The sequence below is a fragment of the Drosophila nasuta genome, chromosome 3, assembly GCF_023558535.2.
Source record: "Drosophila nasuta strain 15112-1781.00 chromosome 3, ASM2355853v1, whole genome shotgun sequence".
In the NCBI taxonomy this organism is placed as follows: domain Eukaryota; kingdom Metazoa; phylum Arthropoda; class Insecta; order Diptera; family Drosophilidae; genus Drosophila; species Drosophila nasuta.
This window is the reverse complement of record NC_083457.1, coordinates 39,320,801-39,335,586: the sequence shown is the minus strand read 5'-3', so window position 1 is coordinate 39,335,586 and position 14,786 is coordinate 39,320,801. Positions and strand designations below refer to the sequence as shown.

Sequence of the window (14,786 nt, the reverse complement as noted above, 5' to 3'; positions counted from 1 at the left end):
TTCTAAATTTATTTGGCTACTCTAATAATATTTTAATTATACTAAAAAAATAATTGAATACGTCAAATTTATTTTACTATTTTTCTAATAAAATGTTCTAATTATAATTGAATACGCTCACTTCTAAATTTATCTTGCTATCCTACTCGAGAAAAATCAAATAATTGAATGTATATTAAAAATAATTATATAATTTGGTGCATTAAAAGTAATTTCATAGGGTGTTCACCCGTCAAATACTTTCTTTTATTTATTTCCGCAAGCAATTTGAAAACAATTTAAAAACCGACAAACATTATGTACATATTTAAATATTGAAAAGAAATGAAAACCAAATACGGATTGAAACAAGTTAAATTTGTTAAGCAAATCAATGCGCGGTATAATAAGCAAAAAAAAAGTATGAATCATTTTGAGACTCATATTTGGCGCGATTCATTTGTTCCCGAGTCGTAGATGTGTTTGTTTATTTAATTTCCAGATCTGAAAAGGTGCACGATGAAACCCAATCAAATGTCGCGTTGACGTCATTCCAAGCTTTATAATTTCTGCGAGACAATTTTTGCCGTTAAGCGTTAAGAATTGTCGTAACCAAATACGGCTATAATAAGCGCATCTCCTTTCAGCTTTCTAACGTAACTAACCACTTTTCGCACTCCCTCCCCCTCGGACAGAAACAGAAACCAAACCCAACCCAAGCGAACCCAAGGCAAAAAAAACCAGACCAAGTCAGAAATGCTCGTATGGAAATGAATTCTCATCACGTAACGCTCGCCCATTTTCATACACATTCAGACAGAGCGGGACTCGAAGATTATTTACAAAGGAGAACATCAAAAAACAAGTAAGAAAGCTACAGTCGAATGTGCTCGACTGTGAGATATCATAAAAACCATATTCAGAAAATATACCTAAATAATACACCGATATACCAATTTATATTTGGTATATGGATATAATAATAAATAGAAATATATACCGAAAATATACCGATATAATATACAAAAATACTAAAATATACCAACGTCTAAATTTGGTATATCGATATAATAATAAATAAAAGCATATTATGTAAATATACCAAAATAACATACCAAAAAATCACTCAAAATAAACCAGATGCAAAATTTGGTATATCGACATAGTTTTGACTTTAAAGTACACCACAGAGCACTAAATATACCGGATTGTCAGCCAAAGAAACTAAGACCTGATTACAGTAGGCGTTTTTTGCCATACAAAACTATACCTTAAATAATTTCGACATTTTTAATCCAATTCAAAATTTGTACTTGGTTTTCACACATACATTTTCTGCAGGCAAAAAGTTAGAATACCCTTCTACCCTATAAGTAACGGGTATAAATATATGTATATACCATATACAATACTTATAAAACGGGGCAAATTAAATTTAATACATATCATGCATTGAGATTTCTTTTAGTCGGCCGGTCGGCAGATAATTAACACCTCAATAAAATATTGTACAATATTGTGTTGTTCCGAATGTGGGATTCGATTTTCAATGGGGGATAAGTGAATACACATGAATGAATGAATGAATGTATGGTTTGGATATATATTTTAGCATGTGCGTTCCACTTTTTTATTTTGTTGTGTTTTCTTTTGTTAATGGCCCTACAACAACTACAACAACAACAACAACTACAACTACTGAAAGCCTTGCTTGTTACCAAATGATTTCGGCCACGGGCAATGCCAACAAATGATAATTATCAATTTACACAACACGCCGACTTTGCTGTATCTCAACTGTATCTCTCTCTCTCCCCCTCTGTGTTTATTCGCATTTATTGGATTCATTTATTTACTTAATTATAATTGTTATTTTACACACTCGCAAAACGCGAGGAATACTCATGTGTGTACCTTTCGACCCTACACAGATATCAAATTGTTAGCACAATTTATAAGGAAAATAAATAATAATATTCAATACATCCCACGGTTCTAAATGACGCAAGAGATTTGTCGCCTTACTCATATGATCTATAGATTAGAGATGATATTTATTTAATGGATTTTTGATCGAAGGAATATTCACTATTAAGCAAAATTGAATATTCCTTCGATAGTTATCAATATTATCAGTATTTATTTTTTAATGGTCTTTATCTTGATATTCTATATTAAATTGTTTATCACTTCTATTATTTTATCATTGGCTAATTTATTTGCTTTACCACATACTAATTTAAACTCATCTATAAACCGATTTGTTCTTTTGTTTGCTAACAAATATTTTCTTATATTTTTTCAAATGTATTTTCTAAGTTTCTCAGCATTTTGCTTAAGTCAAGCTTCTTATCTCAAAATGCATTCATCTTAAATCTTTATCTATAAAAAATTGTTTGCCAAAATTATATTCAAAGACTATTGTTTTTATCTTAAAACCTTTTTGTGCGAAATCTTTATCACACACTCTTAAATAAACATTGTTTACTTAATAAATCGCCTTGTAAACTGTTGATAGATTCGCTTTTCGCAGAATTCTTTGCTATCTATTTATTTTTCTTTAAATCTTCAATCAACAAATTCGTTTGCTGTGTACTGTAGTAGTTCGCAGCTAATTTTCCACATTATCGATGATTTTCAGAAAAAAACTCTTTTATTTTAAGTCGGCTATCGCATATGGACTAATTCTATTGTGGGATTATGGTTGACTGCTTTTCCTAATATTTGTTCACTAAAATTTAGTTTATATGTAAATCAAAACATTGATATTGATATCTCATTTTATCGTTCAATTCATGTTTCTTTCCTAGTTTCTATCGCTTAAATTTCACTTAAATTTCACAACTACTTTTCCTTCAATTCTTTTTCCTTCGCTGTTCGCATCTCTTTTAATCCATGAATTCCACATTGAAAAGTCGCAGTTTTTATAAATTATTTTAATTTATTTCAATACTTTTCCCTTCGCTGTTCGCATATCTTTTAATCCATTAATTCCTTATTGAAAAGTTGCAGTTTTTATAAATTAAATTCATTTATTACAATTCGACTATCGCATATACTCGTAAAACTATTCGTATCACGCGTTCCTCACTAGCGTGCTAAAGTTATTCGCAATTTGTAAACAACAATCGCTCGATCATCGATCGCAGTTCGAATAAAGTTGGTATGCGATCTATCGCCATGGAATCTTGATCGGAGAACGATTACGTCGCTGCGCGGGGGCGACAACTCTTGCCGACGGCTGCTCGACGCGACGCCCCCAATTGGCACTGGCGTTGCCCACGCTCACTCTAGAATTAGCCAGAGGTTTGCTGACCGTATTGATCGCCGTGCTGGTGGCAGGTGCATTATAGTGACCGCCAAAGTATGTGGCCGACGGTTGTTGCAGCTGCTGATGCTGCTGTCGATTGTTCGGTTTGCTGCCGTAGAGTTGGACGCGGGTTGGCGCACGTCCTCGCGCTGGCAGCGCAGCTGGCGTCGCAGCCAATTTGCTCGACTCGCTGCCAATGTGCACAGTGGTCTGATAGCGTCCGCTGCTGCGTTGAGGAGCGGACGATGATTGCAGTTGACTTATGCCTGTCAAGCGGGTGGGAGAGCGATGCCATTTGCCTGAACTCTGCTGTTGGGGAGGCGTCTGCCTTGCTAGACTGTTGGCCAGCAGCCGCTGTGCATAGTACTCCGTGGTGGGCATGGGCTTGGCCACGCCCACCGGCACTAGGCGGCCCGGAGAGTGCGGCAGTATGGAGTTCTTGATCTCAATGCGTATGGAGCTGGCAGCTGGCGGCGTTGGAGATGGCGATAGGTGACGCACCGTTGGATGTGCCACGCGAAAAGTCTCATTGCGTTTGACGGGCGAGCGGGTGACGGAACGCGACGGGCGATCGCGCAGTGGGGAACGCGATTGCGGGCGATAATTCTCATTGTCAAAGACGAGAAAATCGGGGCGGTTCTCTTTGGACTCGCCACGCGATGTTGTTCCACTTCCATTTGCTGTTGCTGGCGGCGGCGGCACTTCAACGAACCAGGCAGGATTATGAGGCGCCTCCTTTTGCTGCTGCAGCAGGCGATCGCGAAAGGATTTGCGAAAGCTGCTCAGTGTGACCGTTTTGTACTTTTCCCGTTCATCCTCCTCGAGCAGATCGTCATTAGACTGCGTTTTCAGCTGCTCCAGCTGCTCTCGCAAATGCGTGGGCGTTTTGCTTTTGCGATAAGTGCTGGAATCGAAGCTGCCACTTGAATTGGAACCGAGACTCGAGGGACGTTCCTGTGCACGACTTTTGTGACCGCTGCTCTGCTGTTCGTACAGGAAGTTAAAGGGATCCGAGTGCGCATCGTAGTCCAACATGCGATCGCCATCGCTGCGCCATTTGTAGTAAGTATTCGTAGCCGTGTCACTCGGATGATGCTCATAGCTGGCCACCTCCTCGGGTGAAGGGGTTTTCTTGCGCTTCGTGAATGTGCTGAATTTGCTAAACACCTTTGACTTCTTTGACTTCTTCTCCAGTGTGCTGCTGTTCGATTCTGTGGGTCGCTGTTGCTGTTCCTCTTCCTCATCATTCAGTATAAAAGTATCTCCACGCTGCAGTGTTGAACTCGTGCTCGAATCCCGGCGGGAGCTAATCACGCTGGCCGGACGCGAGTTGCAGCTGCGCACTGGCGTTGTGTCGCGTGAGGAACTTTTGCGCGACGACGTGGCCGATGCCAACGATGAACGTATATTGCGAAAAAATGACATCTCATTAACCTTGGAGCGAACTCAAGCTAAGCTCAGCGACAAGCGCCCGGCGGCGTCAAGCAAACCAAACAAAAATGATAGACGACAAATCTGCGGCGTTGTCTATAATTTGTTGTCTCTTTCTATCGCACACTTTAATTAGTAATCGCTCTCTTTCGTTTCGCTCGCTTCGCTACGCGATTCGCGTGTCTGTCGCTGGCAAATGCCACAAAGCAACTGCCAACTTAACTTCACTTATTACGCGGATCACTAGAATTTCTTTGGCTTCGGCTTCGGCTTGTCATTCGTGTTTTGTATTTTGCGTTCGCTCGTTTGTCATTTTTATTTCATTTTTTTTTTGCTCTCTCTCTCTCTGTCTATTTTGTTTTGACCAATTTGGCGTATACTTAACGTCATCATCGTGTTTAGCTTTATGGCCATAATATGACGTAGAGTTTTGAGCTGCGATCAGCGTTCGTCGTCGTGCGTAGGTGAAGCGAGGCTTTAGGGCTTTGTTTGCAACTTGTGGCTGATTTCGTAATTTATGCACCAGAAAGCGCTCTAATTAGTTATCTGGCGTGGCGCATCAACAGCTCATTTAACGCATTAGCGTTAGCCAGATAATGCAACAACAACAGCAACAATAACTACAACAAACAACAACTACAACTACAACAACAGCAACACCTCACAGCTATCCGCTTTGTCTGTTGTGGGCACTTTGCCTTTGTTTGTTTGTCGCTTTGAAGTGCCAACTAAGCAGTTCCCGTTCTCTACAACCAACAAACACCGTGCACAGTGGTTCAAGCTGAGCAGCAAAAAAAAATATGCAAATTTCGCGATTTATTATTAAGTTACGGCACGAACTTTTAATTTTAGTTTTGTCTAGCAATTACAGTTTGAATTCAAATCAAAATGGCATAAATTATTAACTGGAGCAAGCTATAATTACATTGACTTATCAAAACACAAATATAAATAAGGAAAACTTTGCTGATTACAATACAATAGGTTTATTTTGCTTTTACAAAGTATTTAAATATTTCCAATGAAGTCAATTAAACCAATCTGCTTTCATAGATAATAAATAAAATTATTCATACAAATAATATTTCGTTATTGTCAATAATGAGAGTAACATAGTACGAAAATTTAATTACCAGCTATTCTCATTTGTTATTAGATAGCTATGTCAAAAATGGAAATTATAAACAAATGCAAATCATTGAACAAAAAACCATAACAAGTAAATTTATTTTCTGTTAAAAAGTTCAGTAAAGTTCTTTAGTCAATTATTAATGATAAGAGAATAATAATATATAATATATAATTTAATTATTAATAAAAATGAATAAATATTTGCAGTATTCAATAAGTAAAAACATTTGAATAAAAAATCACAGCATCATTATAAAGCAAAGCTATTACTCTAAAACGACTCATCAAATATAATTGAAATTTTTTCACTCATTTTCTTCAACCCTTGCGCCACTGTGCAGAGCGGTGCGACGCTTGTAGCTTGTAGTCTAGTCTGAATTTATCGATGGCTTTTGATGGCGTTGCCGAGATGCTAGACGCCTCATTGTTCGCCTTAATGAGTGATTGAGTTTCGTGTGCGCGCACTTTTGTGTCATTTGATTTGTTTCGCTTCCGATTCCGCCAAAAACTTATGAGAGTCATTAGATTGTATCTGTAGCCGTTTGATGTTTACGGTTTGCTCTGTTCAAACAAGTGCGAATAGCCATTTTGATTGCTGCAGCGGCAGCTGTTCGTATTCGCAATTATTTATGATGACTAAACGGATAATGTGCGCAAATGATTCCATGTGTTTAATTCCCACATGAATATTAATGAGTGCACACAACCAAAAATATGATTTCGACTGCCGATTTGCCAGACTCCAACCAAATAAATTTACAAATTTTATGCCACAAAATAAGCCGACTGTCAATAGAATTTATGGTGCATACTTTTAAGCGCGCGGTTGACCGAAGCCAGCGACAGCCGGAAAATATGCAATGAAAAATGATTGCAACTTGTTCGAAGGCGCTTGTTCGCTTCGAAATTGAAATCAATTTTGAAAAATGCACCAAATAAATGTTTTGAAATTTATATATTTTGCCCAAGCAGCAGCTATTATACTCTGCTCAAGTCATGTACACACTTCGCCGACAATCTAAAATCCCAGCGGGCGATGGAAAAAGTTCACGCCATTTGCAGAATCATAAAAACATGAAAATCCAACTTGTGCGCGGGTCGCAATAAAAGCTGCTTTCAATATTTCTAATAAATTTTGTATATATCTAATAAAGAAAAACTTTTCGGGCAACCCTCGCTAACACTTGCATGATTTTTGTTGGCCTGCCACATGCCTCAATGGCAGCCACAGCCGCAGCAGCCTTACGCAGCAGTGGGTCAAAATACCACACAACACCAGAAGAATTATTATTACGGCAAAATGTTTATTATGTCGAAAAAGTAAGTGTTGGATGGGGGGAAATATGCAATAAATTTGTTTATGCGAATTGTTTGGATTTTTGTTTAATCTTTAACAAAATAATAATAATTCAGATCAGAACCGAAAAAAAGGCAAATAACTATGCTATTTGCCAGCTAATTATGACCAAGTGTGAGAAATGGGATGAGCAACAGCAGATGAGTGTTTCACAAAAAGAAAAAACAGATGATATTTGATCAAAAAACGTGCTCGGTTGCCTATAAATCATATATGAAGAATTACTAGCGCTTTATAGTTTATAGTTTTTAGTTTATAAATGTGGAAAGTTTTTACGCATGGTCATAATTTTTGGTCAGACTTTTTATGAGCTGAATTTTAATGTATTAATTCAGAAATACATTTACAGCTAATAATGACTAAGCGTGAACGAATGGCAATATAGAATTAATAAACTATTTAGGTAAAGAAATGTTTGATCTTAGTCTTATTAGTTAAACTTTGAAGAAGGCATTTAAAGATTAAAGATTAAAGAATCACAGCAACATTGCAAAATACATTTAATTCCTTGAGAACCAATACAATTTTTGAAGCTGGATCTTTGTTATTAAACATAAAGTTTTAAAGTACTTATTTAGAGAAACAGTTATAAATAACTAAGGGTCGATTATCAATGATTTTATACAATATTTTGTTATTCAATATTTCCACCTATTATTTTATAGTATTTTTACATTCATACTTTGCAAAGTTGAATTTTGTTGTAGAGAACTTTATTGAGCAAATCATTTTAAAACAATAGCCATAGATCACTCTATGGAGAGATTGAAAAATCGACCTCTAAGTATGACATATTTAAAAATAATAAACAGCTTAGCATAAATTATTTAATTTCCTTTAATTAAAAATTTAATTTTTTTAGTTAAATTGTAGAATGTTCATTTTAAATAACAATTTCCAACAATTTCAATAGATGGTAAACAAATGGCATATTTTAGAAAAGTATATAACATAAAATAAAAATTACAACACCAAAAAAATTTAATTCCCTGAAAACCAATTGATTTGTCTTTATTAAAAGTAGCTACCTAATATTGATTAATTTATAGTTGGCTTTATTTATATTTGGCACATATAAATAACTTTATGGGCATGAATGGACACGCACACACACACACACACACACACACACGAACAGACACGTTCAATTCATAACTACAAATGTAAGTGTCCAAATAATAACGGCAATTTGTTGAATAGCCCATCCGAGTACGACCAGAAGAGGAAGCAGAATATGAAGAAGAAGAAGAACGAGCGGAAGAAGAAGAAGAGGAAGAAGAAGTGTATGCCCGCAAGTGGGCCTCGAGGACCCCGCAAACAAAGTTGTCGCTCAGTCTGGTTATTTATGTATGAAATGGAAATGAAAATGGCAATGGGGAAAAGGCATAGGAAAAAGGAAAGTAAGTGGTAGGTAGTACAATAAAAATGTACAAGTATCTGTGTCCCATGAGATACAATTGTATCTGCTGCGTCTCGATAATGGGCAATGAGAGAGCATTTGACACATTTTGTATGCATTTTGTTCATCGCACATGTGACGACCATTTACCCGAAAGCGAATGCGAATGCGAATGAGAATGCGAGTAACATTATTTATCAGCTATTAAGTCATAGCCCACAAGCAAACATCAAACACACACACTCCGAGACTGAGACTGAGTCGCAATGACAGCTGTTGGTGCCAATGTCAGGCAACAAAAGCCAAGCAGAGGCAGCAGACGAGGCAGCTAGATCCATTCATGCCCCTCAACAAAGAAAAAAGCTTCAAATAAGCCAAAACATGGGTGGGTGTTGAAATTGAAAATTGTGAATAAATTGTTGTTGCTGTCGCTGTTGTTGTTATTGTTGTTATTGTTGCTGTTGTTGCATTGTTGTCTATATATCGTGCGTTTGTGTTTATCTATCTTGATATTTATGTGCACATTTAGCACAATTAAAAATTAACACACACACTAACAGACAGACACATAGACACAGCCTGCCAATGACAAGCATTGCCTCTTGCCTCTCCCCGCTCGTCGCTCGCACACACAACAATGCCAGCAATGAAGCAATAAATGAAACCAAAAATCAAACACACACCACATGGACAATGTGTCTGTCCGATCATCCGTCCGTCCGTCTGTCCGTCTGTTCAATGCTCCAAGGAAGTGGGCGAGCGTGTTTTTACAGTTATGAGCAGCGGTCTGCACAGCTGGCCACTCAGCTATCCAGTCGTTGGGTCTCCACGGGCCACCACTGAGGCCACAGCCACAACCACAGACACAGACACAGACACAAGTCACAGCCACAGCCACAGCCACAGCTATAACCCAGAGCCACAGCTACTACCTACGAATAGAGAGACGCTGCTGACTCTCTAGCTCTTTAGCTCTCCACCAGCAGCTTCAGCTACGCCAACAACAACAACACATTAACAGCAACAACAACAGCGAAACGTGACCGGTTGCCGGCGGTGCACGTAGCGACCGGCGCACAAAATAGACCATTGTACATAGCGATACTAACAAGCGAGGGCAGCTCGAGAAGTAACAAGTGATAGCTGTCGAACATGTAAAGTAATTATAAGATCTCTGATTTATATTCATATTTTTCATATTGCATATTTCATATTTGTTCAAAATTCATATACTATAGATTGTTATTATTATAATACAATTTATAGACCTAGGACATTAGAATCTCATTCGAGTCTTTCACAAATTTGAAGAGGAATTTGCTGACTTTGCAAGTTTTCTTTTATAAAATCCAAACATTCAAGTTCGTAAATAGCATATAACATAATAACAAATATGTATGTTTCATGTTTTCATGCAAAATCTTTACAATCTCCCCATTGTTTTCTCTAGTTATGTAAGTAGCTAGCAAAGTGGAGAATTTGTTGTGCCACCCTCGCATAGACCTTACGTACACTTCTTATCTACATAGGTGCCAAGTGGCACGCATGACGCGAGCTTTGCAACTCTCTGGAGCCGGGGCAAGCGTTGCTTGCTTGCTTGCCTGCCTGGTTCGCCTGCCTGGCTGCCTGGCTGCCTGCTTGGCTGCTTGACTGTTTGGCTGCTTGCTTGCGCCTCATGACGTGTCTCATGACTGTTTTATTTGAATTTTGGAGAAAGGCCATATGGCGTTTTAATGGCCAAGAGACGCATGGGAAGAGGCAGAGGCAGCTGCAACAGCCACAGCCACAGAAAACTGCAGACACTTGAGTTGCTGTTGAGTTGTTGAGTTGGTTGCTAGCTTCGAGTGTTGTACGAGTAGTTGGACCGCTAACGGGGCACCAAAAAGTGTTGTCTATGTACGCGTTTCGTCTTTGCCCAGTTAGCGATAGGCCGAATGACGCCGAAATTTATTTTTAAACAACAAAAACCGAAAGAGAGAATTTGTTTAATTTACTTATTGGCAAACATAACTCGTTTGCTTTTCCTTATCTACGACAAAAACTTTTGGCAACTACCCGAAAAAAAAACCAAACCGAAAAAGTACAAAACGAAAAGCAAATCAAAGAATCTCAAAGCAACCACTTTACGCACAGTTATTAATAGACTTGAAAGAAATTGTCAAAATTGTTTCCCTACGAAGTTTTGAGCGCAAAACACATTCTTCACTTCCTCTGTTGAACTGAGAGTTTTTGAGCTTGGTTTTTATCACAAACAAATCTATAATTAGTTTTCATTAATTTGCTACGGCTCTCGCCTTTTATGACCTGACCCGAAGAGATGAGCTTTGGCGATAGTCGCAGTTAATTAGGAATTAATTAATAAAATTGTCTTTAATTAATTAAGATTTAATCGTAAGCAAAAGCTGTCAAAACAAGCCTCACCTGTGTGCGATGTTTAAACCAGTTACAGTTGAAACCAGATTTGTATCTGTCAGATACATATGTATGTTTGTCAATTGGATTGTTAGCGTATTTCAAGTTCGACTTGCTCGCAATTTACAACCGTTGTTGACCGTTCGCAGGTGATTAGCAATAATTATAACGAATTTTTAAGCCAAACAAATCGAAGATACAAATATACTATATATATACACATGTTTGACTAATGTTAATTGCTTTTGGGGTTACACGAGTTCGTGCATCGTGTGTCCCCCTCCGCAGCTAATGACTGCGGCCAGCTGTTTGAATTTAACATAAATTTCGCTATTTTAAATGCCTCAAAAATAACAAATGGCTGCAATAAACTTTTTGTTGCTAGCCAGCTGCTGGACAATCGACGCATTAGGCCAACAAAAAATCAATTAAATTAATAATAGTATACCAATATTTATGCTTAAAAGAAACAAATATATGACACGCCCAAAAATTTACCAAAAAAACACGTAAGAAAGCTAGAGGGTTGTAGGCTCGACTATGAGAAGCCCGCTACCTAAAAAACCATGCGGTATTATACTTAAACGGAATCCAATTAAAATACTGAAAAAATACAAAAATATACCAAAAGCTATATTTGATATATTTTGAAATAACGAATACAATTCTTTATTGGAGAGATGAACCAGAGCAACTGAGGTCTTCAGACTACTTTGGTATATATAAATATATACTACATCATTCAAAATATACCATACTTTGAAGCTAATTTGGTATATAAACATATATATTTCTTCGTTTAATATGTCCCATACTTCGTCCTTTAGTCTAATTTGGTATATTCACATATATTACATTATTCAAATCACCAAAGCAACAAAGTTCTGATTGCACCTGCCGTTTCTTGCCATAAACATAACTTCTACAATTTTACCAACTTTATAAGAATCATAAGGTCAGTTATAATACCCATCTACCCCTTGGGTAGCGGGTATAAAAATAAACAACTAGAGATGGTGAAAATTAAATGGTAAAATATGTATAGTATAAGGCAATAAAATTTAATAATCATGTGGGATTTATGACAAGTTTAACTATTAAACAAAACAAAAACCGGTAAATAATTATATGGATTGTTTTGTCAAGTTAATAAAAATAATATTTTTATGGCTGACCATCACTAACTGTTTGTGATGGGAGTGGGAGAAGGAGGAAGCAGAGGGTGGCAACCCTGTCGCCGCCCAAGCGATGTTCGTGCAACCATCTCGTTGCGCAAACATTGCCATATGATATGACAAGCCTCCTCTCCACCTGGCCACCTGGCCACCTCACCAGCTGGTCAACAACTGTGGCAGTGGAAGGTAAAGGTGTGTTAAAGTCGATACTCCACCACTCTAGCCAAAAACCACCCAAGTGCGTAGCTATCTACTGTGTAAGTTTAACTAACACGCCCATGGGAAATATAACAGCGACACGCAACAATTACCAAAAGACCTAAAGATGATTATGCTGATGGGCAGAGAAGGCAAGAGAAGACACAACAACTTTCTGTCACTCTCTAGATTTAGATTGGGGTGTTAAATTTGTGCGCACAGCAGCTGCAAAATGTTTATGACAAAGTCATAGTCAGAGACAAAGTGTCGCGAGCTATGAAAAAAAAACTAATAATGCAATTAAAATATTAAAAGCCTGACAAAGTTGTCAATTGTCAAGCGTAACTCAACAAGTGCAAGGCAAGGTTTTTAAAACGCAAATAAGCTGAAGGCATATGACATCTATATACATACATGATAAGATGCAGTCAATGATACTATATTCGTACTATATAGTAACTTACACTGAGCTATAAATTCATTTCTCATACTCGTAAATGTCAAATTAGAAAATTGTTTAGATATTTGCATGCTATAAATTTATATTTGCAGAGCGATTTCTGCGAATTAATTTCTTGAAACTGTTTCATGTTTAAGCATATGTTGCCTCAACAAATAGGAAAGAACAAAACGGAAACCAGGAACACACAAATTGTGAAATTTCCTGGAAATCTGCTTGAGACAAATCGGTCACTGTCAAGTACGAAGCTCATGTGCAGCATCTAGAAATTTAATAATGAAATTTACTACAGAATATTCAAATATAAAAAAATATGTTTACTAAGCTAAGAGCTAGAAAATACTAATATAAAGAGGCTTGTTTACTAAGTTAGAACGAAATATAATATAAAAGCTTGAGAGAACAAATAAATTTGTATTTGTCCCCAAAATGAATCAAAAAATGTAAATTTTTGTATTGCAAATGCTATAAATTTAAAATTTATTCAGAATAAAAGCAAAACAGTGCGTATCAAATTAATATACCGCAAAATGATATAAAATATACCAAAGACTATGTTTAGTATATTCAAAATGCACCATAGAGTGCAAAATATACCAGATTAGCAGATAAAGTAACTAGGACCCGTAATTGCGTTTTTGCCCATACAAAAGTATTTCTTAAATAACTCTTACAATTTTAATCTAATCGCAAGAAAATGTTTAGGAATCATAGACTATAGTTATTATTGTATGTACCAAAAATCTACCTTCAAAATTACGCTTGTAATTAGATTTTTATTGATTTCCAGGAGCGGAAGTGGGCGTGAAATAAAATGTATGCTCAAAAGTAACATGAAGATTTCACGCAGCATTTCTACAGTTTTGTATTATTCTCAAAATTCAATAAATTACAGCAAAACCTTAAACTTTAAGACAACATTTGGATGAGAATATTAAAATATTAAATGAGTAAAAGGTAAATTATAAAAATGTATATTATGATATTTTGTATTTTTGCCAGAATTAAAAATAATAATTTGAATTCATGTATTTCTTAATCTACAAATTTAATAATCAAGTTTAGCAGTGAACATTAAATTATAAAATGAATAAATATAATATTTGCTAATGTTTGCTGAGCAAATATTAAAGTACCAAGCACCATTTATACATATATTTTGTGCATTTTTCCACAAAATTAAACAAAGCGCTTTTAATTTGTATATTGAATTTCAGCCAGAAAGTTTTTGCGCAGTATGCAAGCAATGCAAATTGTTTTTGTTGCATACTTTAAGCTGAGAGTTAAAGTCCTTTGAAACATAATTGCCACTTAAGTAATTGTAACAAACTGCTTGCAACTTTTGTGATTAATATTATATTTCTATGCAAAAACAAGCAAGTGATGAGAGTTTTTGGTTGCCACAGTTTCAAAGCGTTTATTTATTATTTTAAAATACGTTTTCATTTCAGTTGCCATTTAAAACATTGCAAATTAAATGAAAACTGCAGTTTATTTTTAGTTAGCCAGACAGCAGGAGTTGAAGGTCTTCAGCTGAAGGAAAATATGATGATAGTTGCAAGCAAAGTTGGCAAAAAACAAATATTGATTTAACCGCCACCCTTTGCTCGACTTGTTATTGTTTCTCGTCATAACCGAAATCACCTGCTGTCTGAAGTATTTACCAAACATTTAACTCAAACCAGTAGTAGAGTGTATATATATAGTAATATATAAGTATTGATGGCAATTGGAAAGCCACAAAACGCGCAATAGTCATCACTTAAGTGAAATACATTATAGACTTTGGTTTGGTTTTGGTTTTCCGTGTCAAATGCGAGATCTGTTCGTCTATTCGTCTGCTCTTCTGAATTCTGAATTCTGGCTGATGACTCAGTTTTTGTGGCATATATTTGTATGTAGATGTGCTATAGTTTTTCAACGGAACTCGGCAG

At 36.5% G+C, this 14,786-nt stretch overlaps 2 protein-coding genes across 2 annotated transcripts in view; both read right to left on the bottom strand.

Annotated features, from left to right (window-relative positions):
* LOC132793544 (four and a half LIM domains protein 2) overlaps positions 1-14,786 on the bottom strand; it is a 70,712-nt gene that overhangs the window by 49,965 nt on the left and 5,961 nt on the right. The window lies entirely within an intron of this gene.
* Positions 2,992-5,029, bottom strand: LOC132791839 (uncharacterized). Its single transcript, XM_060800933.1, has one exon. It carries the CDS (start codon positions 4,712-4,714, stop codon positions 3,152-3,154), a length of 1,563 nt encoding a protein of 520 aa, XP_060656916.1. The 5' UTR covers positions 4,715-5,029; the 3' UTR covers positions 2,992-3,151.